Genomic DNA, 9,094 nt, shown 5'->3' with positions numbered 1-9,094 from the left:
GAAAGACTGGTGTTGGCCTATCTGAAGGACATCACTGGACCCCTGCTGGACCCCTTTCAGTTTGCTTACATAGCAAACAGGTCTGTGGATGATGCAGTCAACATGGGACTGCACTATATCCTGCAACATCTTGACAGACCTGGGACTTATGCACGGATCTTATTTGTGGACTTCAGTTCGGCCTTCAATACCATCATCCCTGATCTTCTCACAGCCAAACTGACTCAGCTCTCCATGCCATCCTCAGTCTGTCAGTGGATCTCCAGCTTCCTGACGGACCGGCAGCAGCGAGTGAGACTGGGGAAGCTCACATCCAGGACCCTCACCATCAGCACTGGCGCCCCCCAAGGGTGCGTTCTCTCCCCACTGCTCTTCTCCCTGTACACTAATGACTGCACTTCTAAAGACCCCTCTGTCAAGCTCCTGAAATTTGCAGACGACACCACCGTCATCGGTCTCATCCAAAATGGTGACGAGTCTGCTTACAGACTGGGGGTTGAACAGCTGGCTGTCTGGTGCAGCTATAACAACCTTGAGCTGAACACGCTCAAAACAGTGGAGATGATTGTGGATTTCAGGAGAAAATCCCCAGCACTCCCCCCTCTCACCATCATGAACAGCACTGTGGAAGCAGTGGAGTCATTCAGGTTCCTGGGCTCTACCATCTCTCAGGACCTGAAGTGGGCAAATCACATTGACTCCATTGTGAAAAAGGCCCAGCAGAGACTGTACTTCCTTCGCCAGCTGAAGAAGTTCAATCTGCCACAGGAGCTGCTGATCCAGTTCTACTCAGCCGTCATTGAGTCTGTTTTAAGCACATCCATCACTGTCTGGTTTGGTTCAGCTACCAAATCGGACATCAGGAGACTACAACGGACAGTCCGGACAGCAGAGAGGATTATTGGTGCCCCCTTGCCAACCCTCCAGGACCTGTACTCTTCCAGAGTGAGGAAGAGAGCAGGTAAAATCATCACAGACTACACTCACCCTGGACACCCCCTGTTTGAACTGTTACCGTCAGGACGGCGACACAGATCACTGGCCACAAGAACATCCAGGCACAGGAACAGTTTCTTTCCACAGGCCATTTCCCTTCTGAACACTTAACATGCCCCCCAAGGCATATGCCTGTAAGTGCAATACTCCCACTGTCTAGTGCAATATTCTCTAACTCAGGTGATATTTATATTTATATTATTCATACTACTCAAAATACTGTAAATATGTTCATAATCTGTAAATGTTTATTCAGACTAAACCCAACTGTGACCCTTTTTTTTTTACTTTTATACTTTTATTTTATTTTATATATATATATTATTCTTAGAATTTGTATTACTATGTTTCTTGTTGTATTTGTATATGTGCACTGGAAGCTTCAGTACCAAGAAAAATTCATTGTGGGTGCAAGCACACTTGGCAATAAAGCTCTTTGATTCTGATATTTTAAAGAAAACCAAACAGTTGACGGTAGCCATGGTGGCTACCGTCAACTGTTTGGTTTTCTTTAAAATATCTTCTTTTGTGTAAAACTGAAGAAAGAAACTCAATACAGGTTTGGAACAACTTGAGGGTGAGTAAATGATGACAGAATTTTCATTTTTGGGCGAACCCTTAAACACCAACAAGTTGGGGTGTTTAGTAGGCTAAATGTAAATTGATTTATTTGAAATCTATTCAAGTCAAGTGTTTACACATTTTTATCCCATTTCAGACAATACATTTGGAGATTTTGCAACTTTTAGTCTTCTAATCAAAAGGGTTTTCAAGTATGGTAACAACTCTTAAAAAACAACAACAACTCTGCTCTCTTATTATATATAATATATTGTAGCCTAAAGAGGGGGTCATTAAAAAATATATTCAAAACAGTTGCAAAAGGAACTCTCAAAAACCGGTATATCATATATTTTATTATTAAATGTTGTTATGGTCTTAAGACAATAAAAATAAAAATAGAATGAGACAATGCGGCTCCGGCTTTCTGGGCCGCCAAACGCCCCCTAGAGGAAGAACCCTAGGCGGCCTGAAGCAGTTAGAAAGATATGCGCGAAATGACAGCACGAGATGCACGAGTGTGTTTGAGCTCACAATGACCTCTACCGGGCGGAGGACAATCGTTTTTAATGACGCCAAATATTCTGACGTGAATTCTTATAAATATAAAAAAAAAAAAAAACCATTTTTAATCTGATTTGAAACCACTTTTAACTTTATACCAGAGGTGGACAAAGTGCACAACTTACTTGAGTGAAAGTACAGATACTACTGGTCAAATATTACTCCGTTACAAGTAAAAGTTGTGAAGACCTATTTTTACTTAAGTAAAAGTACTTGAGTATCAAAAGTAAAAGTCAATGCATTGTTTTATTATTGTTGCATTGTTGTATGTAATATTTACAATACCTTATGCCTCTCAATCTATGCCTGCCTACCCTCATATCAATATCAAAATCAAATGTATTTCTAGAACACAGTTCCAGTAGTGGGATTGAATGTGAGATTGAATGTGAGATTGAATAAGTGGACTCAATTTTTACAATGGTTTCGGACAACCAAATGGCTGCTCCCTCAAATAGTGCCCTATTTTAAGTTTTTTGGCTTTGACGTCAGCCCGACTTTCATTTCCAAACCAAAATCATCCCCTGACTGACGTTCTGTCAAGGACATTGACAGAATTGTTGTGGAGTAAAAAGTACTATATTTGTCTTTCAAATGTAGTGAAGTTAAAGTAAAAAGTTTCCAGAAAAAAATAATACTCAAGTAAAGTACAGATACTCAAAAAGTGTACTTAAGTACAGTACTCAAGTAATTGTACTTTGTTACTGTCCACCTCTCTGCTATATACAAAAGTGCGCTACGGGCTGTTATTTTAGTGCATATTTGGATGCTTTATATGTTTAACTGATCATCTTTTAGTGGCTAGATAATCTTTTATCTGGCTATTATTTCTACTGAAGCTAAAACTTATCCAGAAGCTTGCTTTGACAGTGTACCATACATAAGTGTACTCACAACACCACAATTGGTTTCCTTTACCCATGGTTAATTAAATTCCCTTTTAATTTGATCTTAATACTCCTCAAATAGTTAATTTTAATTAGTCGCATGGAGCCTAACAGTCATTAATAACTAATGCACTCACATTATTAAAAACAAACACAGGAGTCCAATTTTACTTTTTATTTTACAAAGAAACTTCCAGATCCCATCCTTAAAGTTAGATGTTCCTGTAAAGAGAGAACGTAATCATTCGAATCATAATCAGCATCCGGCTGTCGGATTTAAACAGAAAAGCAATTAAACCACATCCGATCAACGGCTATTACAATCAAAAGGCTTTTTAAAGTATTTTGCATTATTATAAAAAAATAAAAAATAAACTCTTCAAAGCCGTTTCAATACAAACAGTTTCACATAAGCACATATTTGCTTTGGCAAGACTTATCTCCAGAACACAAATTAATGAGATCAGAGATTTGTGTCCCTCCATAGAACTCAACTCAACTAGTTTGACAGTTTAACAAGTTCATAAAGAGTCCAAGTTTATTCTTGTTACACAGCATGTTTGAGCTTTCACAAGAGGTTTGTTCTTGCAGGTTGTGTTGAGCTGTTTTATGTTCGCTGATCAATGTTTATTTGTGAATAAAAGCATACATTTAATCTGTTCATCATATAAAGTGATCGAGTCTCTTCAGAAAATTTGGACTAAACTGCTCAATTCATATGGATTAGTTTTATGATCACTTTATGAACTTTTTGAAGCATCAAAGTGTCAGTTGCCGTCTATGGAGGGCATCATAGAAATCTCTCAGATTTCATCAAAAAGAACTTTGTGTTCCAAATATGAACTAAAGTCTTATGGGTTAGGAACATGAGGGCGAGTAGATGACAATTTTCATTTTTGGGTGAAATAAACCTATAATGTTCTCACTGAAGTTCACTAAAAAATTATTACCAGGAAAATTTCTTACTATGAAAATGTCTTACTTTCTCCACACAACCACAATGGAGCAACACTTTAAACACTAGTTGTTTTATAGAGCATTTACAAGCCGACAGGAAATTCAGAGGAAAAGACAACAGCAGCGTTAGTCGTCCACTGACAGGAGCTTACTTTGCCACAATGCTGTCGTTCTTTGCAAGCCTCAGGAGGGAGTCATCAGCTTCACCCTGTAGATGACAACGCAAACCTCTTGAGACCACAACAGATGTGACACCATACATTTATATGAACACCTTCCAAATTTCACGCTAAAGGGGATATAAGTGTGATTGAACACACGTACCATTCTACGGATGGCGCCACAGATGGCATACGTCTTGAACTGGCCATTGAACCTGCCTGTTGCCCTGTCCACCTGTAACAGATCGAGAGGCTCATTAAAAATCACAACTCTGAGGTTTCGTTGGTGCGATTATAATAGACTCATAGCTAATGGCATCTAACGAAAATGTCACAATATACAAGAGTTTTGTACACAAGGAAAAATACACTTTTTTTCATTTTCTGAGTTAATATCATCTAACTAAGATCATATAGCAAGGTAAGTGTACACAAACAATGAAATGGCATTTTACTTTGTATGCATTTACATCAGTTTCAATATATACCAACAGTTTTGCCAATGAAATAAAAAAATCAAAAGCAATATTTGTTTTTAGCAAAATCTGGAGTGAAGAGTGTAAAATAGGTGTTCATATTTTGTGTACTTGATGTAATTAAATTGCATTTTGCTTGTATATACACTATCAAATTGCATTCATAAATGTATGTCTACAAAGACCAGATTTCAAATGGTCAAACTAGTGTCAAACCTCAGCAATGTTGAGTTGGATAGAGGCATGGTCCTTGGCACCGATGATTCTGTTGCTAGCAGAGCTGGGAATAACATTAAAAAAAGAATATTGGCAAATTTAATAAGATTTGGGCACTCACCGTATTTATAACCAGTAACGTTATTCAACTGTTCTAATGTGACTATATCAAAGGTAAAACTGAACTCTAGCACACAACAAAAGACAGCTAGTGACAATTCACATTAGTATTAATATAGGTATTAGATCGAAGGTTCATGTGAGCTCACCATTTACGGGGGACGTACAGGTCCACGAATTCACCAGCATCGTTCTGCATCTTGACTTTACTTGATGACTGTCAATCAGCTCAGTCTGCATCAAACAAAGGAATCAATCAGTCAAACAACATTCTTTACAACTTGGAGGCGGATTTGACTCTTATATTTTTAAACACGTATTTCAATCGCAGACAGTGAACTGAAGGGTCTGGAGAGCGGCCGCGATGAGCGCTACTCTCCACATGTGTAGCGACACAGCCCTGCCGAGTTATTCACGATAAAACGCGCAGAAAACGCCAATATCTGATACACCTCGTGTAGAACAGTTCCGTGCATAGATGGTATAAGAAAAACGTTGTAAATGTTGTCTTGAAACAGTAAAAAATATAACAGTAAGCTAGAGCTCATGGTGTTCTTACCGAATTTCACAAATGGCCGACGCGGAAAGGAAGGAGAAAGGGTCAGGAAGTGACGTAACAGGAAAGACAAGATAAGAGTGCGCGCTCTTTATTTAACAGAATAAATATTTATTCTCATCAGTGCCGAAATGGGAAACTTTACAAACAAACCTTTGTAAAAGGAAAAATCCGAATTGTGAAAGAAAAAGTCTCAAATTCATTTTTCATTTTTTTTTTTTATTCCTTGGCGGAAACAAGCGTTCACATCTTTCAGACTAGTCTTTTCATCTATTTTTAAAGACAGCACAAAACAAAAGCTTACAAACGAACAATACACATTTGAAAGCGTTTAAAATTCATGTAACTGCCCTACTATTAGCCTATATAGAACTTTTTATCCCAGTATTTTAATAAAAAAAAAATATATAGGCTTTATGTTCATTTTTGATTTTAGTTGTTGTCATTCTCTGTTTTACATACTCTGAACTGTACTACAGTGCCTTATATTTGTCTTGCATTGTACTTGTCTGTAATTTAACTAAATAAATTAAAAATCTATCTTTAAAGGACATTTACTAAAAACATGTTTCCCCCCTTGTGCATTGAGTCAGAAATCTCCACTTAAGTATAGCACACTTTTTTTTTACCAAGGGGTTCATTCAAATATACTTCACATGCTCATATATATATATATATATATATATATATATATATATATATATATATATAGGCTATATATATATATATAAAGCACCAGATTTTATATATATATATTATATATATATATATTGAATATATAATTTTGAACCTAACTGTATCCAATTTTCAGATTATCATTTTCATATTTAACATAACATTAAAAAAAGCTTGTAGTACAAAACCCTTTTCTTAATGTGTTGTGATTAATGAGGAAAATATGGTGATACCTATTAGTTCAATTTTATTCTTCGGAAACTAGGCTATATAATATTCAATGTCCAGACTACACCTGAATTCTGATATTGTTCTGATATAAAAATGTGTCAGTATTGTAAAAACAGATAAAAGCAAGAACAGCACATTTAATCAAGTTTATCAAATTAAAAACACTGGACACCAAATTTTCAAATGAAACAGAATTCTGTTATGAATGCAAAAAAATAATAAAAAAATTAGTAGCAATGTTTAAAGTATGAGGAAGATATCTTCTGGTGAAGCCTTCCTTCTTGGATTGTCAAGTTTTTAAATGCATGCACAAAAAAGTTCCATCCAACATAGTAGATAAATACTAATCTCTTGTTAAATATAGCCTAGGTTCATTATTATAAGATAATGAAATTGAAAATGAGTAAATAAACCTCAGATACAGGCATCTCAAAGTATGGGGAAGCATTAAAGTTTAGAAAAATATTAAAATATATAATAATATTAACCTTTACAGTTCATTGTACATGTGCAGACATTGTATAGATATCCCTGTCACAAGCTGTTTAGTAATTGAAATGCAGCCTACATTATACATAGTTCAACAAAAATTCACTGGAATTTAATTTAAAAACAAAACAAAACACTATCCCACGGATACAACCACCTCTTTTGAGTGTTCTTTATTGGAGGGATATACTATTTCACACCTGCTCCATTTCTCATTGTTGTTTTTCTCATGCGTCAAATGCTAAACAATAGATTCCGGCTTGCGGCAGAATACCATTACGAGAGTCTGTGGGCTCTGACAGACCATTAGTTACAATACAGTTAGAGAAAGGGAATTCCATCCACAGTCATTCCTCTGCCGCCTTCAAATGACACTGTTTCACATTGACTTTACACCTTAAATGATCATTGTTTTTTTTAATATATTTTTATTTATTGGTTTATTTCAGTAGGGAAAGTACAGAAAACATGATTTCAGCCAGAAGCCGAAAAATATGCATTGCACATAGAGAGTCATAGGCTAATTTGCATATCAGGTCCCTAGAAATACCCCCCCCCAAAAAAAAAATTTATATATACAGCCCTGCTTACCAACTATATATAACAGCCCTGCTTACCAACATGTAATTAAATGTAGTACATGCATACAAATACTTAAATATCACTAAAAAAACATTTTACTACACCTACAAATTTAACGTGTCTACATCCTCCATTTCATCTTTATGTACTTTATGTATATTTTCTTTTTTATCAGAAAAACACATAAAAACTGTTTTCCTAACATTTAAAGTGAGATGATTTTCCTGCAGCCACATGGATATCCTCTCCATTTGTTCAGTTAAAATTGTGGCAACTTTGGCAGATGACTTATATCAGATAAGTAAATTAAGTGTCATCAGCATAAAGTTGACCTTCAGCATCTGGAAAACAACGTGACAAATCATTTATAAACAAACTAAAAAGCAACGGGATTATTCCTTCATCTTGTATTAGATCTTTATTGGAGGGTGATGATTCAAATGATGATTCAAGAAAAATGGTTTAATCGGTTTATTTAGTGTCCTTTATGTTTACAAATTTGAGTTGCTCTGTGTCACGATCCACACACAGGAAACAGGGGTAGATCCAAAATGCAGTATTTAATAGGGTAATCCGTAAATCATTATCCAGTCCAAGCAAAGGTCAAAATCCAAAAGGCAATCCAACACAAGAAACAAAACAAGAAACAGGCAAGAACAGAACCAGGTAGAACAGACATCCGAAGTGGTGTGATACATAACAAGGACTCCGTAACAAACATTAAAACAGACAGGGTATTTATACACAGAACCTAACAATGATGATGGGGAACAGCTGAGTACAATGAACAGTGATGAGTGCAGACAAGGATCGTGGGAAATGTAGTTTATAATGTGAATGACACCGTGGGGGAAGAGGACCTCTAGTGGACACCAGGGAACATAATCCAACACTGTGACACTGTACATAAAATACATATTTGAAGAGTTTAGATGCAAAAGCCTCTAAGTGCCATCTGAAATTTTCTTCTAGAATGATCATTTTTTTATCAAGCTTGTATATTTAAGTTCAGTAATGTCACTTAAATGACAACTAATAGGCCATTTAAGTGAAATTACTGAACTTAAATATACGAGCTTGATAAAAAATGATAATTCTAGAAGAAAATTTCAGATGGCACTTAGAGGCTTTTGCATCTGAACTCTTCATTTGTTAAATGTCAAAATATAATTCACACATTAAAGGAAGTTGCTGTCATGCTTCACACTTCTTTGAAATACATTGAAATTATTAATGAATGCATGTGGATCCAACAATCAACGTATAACCCTCTTTAGAGAGTCTGTAGGTGTCGTTGCTACATGCCTTATAAAAGTGTTTATTTGGACTTTGATTCCGGCTGGTTTTGCAGGCACTTCTAGCCTAAAGCAAGATTTATCACATATAGCATTACAAATGAACATCGGAATCCTCTCCATATCCACAGTGCAACTGGAAAAGACAAGAGTTCATCAGATACACACATTTTCAATACATGCATTAATAGAAGAACAATGTGAGGCAACTCCACTTACTTATATGTCCATGGAGATAGAGATGTTTTGCTGATTTAAAATTTTAAATTGGGATTTTGAGATTTTTTGCAACACTTTGTAATTGTGCTGCTGTGCCGTTGCATGTGGA

The 9,094-nt window shown here is 35.9% G+C and overlaps 1 protein-coding gene across 1 annotated transcript; it reads right to left on the bottom strand.

The window, feature by feature from the left end:
- Nucleotides 1-3,168: 3,168 nt before the first annotated feature.
- rps21 (ribosomal protein S21) lies at nucleotides 3,169-5,600 on the bottom strand. The gene is made up of 6 exons (XM_082144520.1): nucleotides 5,498-5,600; nucleotides 5,088-5,172; nucleotides 4,819-4,882; nucleotides 4,290-4,361; nucleotides 4,118-4,173; nucleotides 3,169-3,230 (listed from the first exon to the last, which is right to left on the bottom strand). The coding sequence occupies exons 2-6, from the start codon at nucleotides 5,135-5,137 to the stop codon at nucleotides 3,221-3,223; spliced, it is 252 nt and encodes an 83-aa protein (XP_082000646.1). The 5' UTR covers nucleotides 5,138-5,172; nucleotides 5,498-5,600; the 3' UTR covers nucleotides 3,169-3,220.
- Between the last annotated feature and the right edge of the window lie 3,494 nt (nucleotides 5,601-9,094).

The sequence above is a fragment of the Leuciscus leuciscus genome (genome assembly GCF_965113295.1).
Source record: "Leuciscus leuciscus genome assembly, chromosome: 18".
Classification (NCBI taxonomy): domain Eukaryota; kingdom Metazoa; phylum Chordata; class Actinopteri; order Cypriniformes; family Leuciscidae; genus Leuciscus; species Leuciscus leuciscus.
Note: the sequence above shows the minus strand (reverse complement) of the source record. Positions and strands in the feature narration are given on the sequence as shown.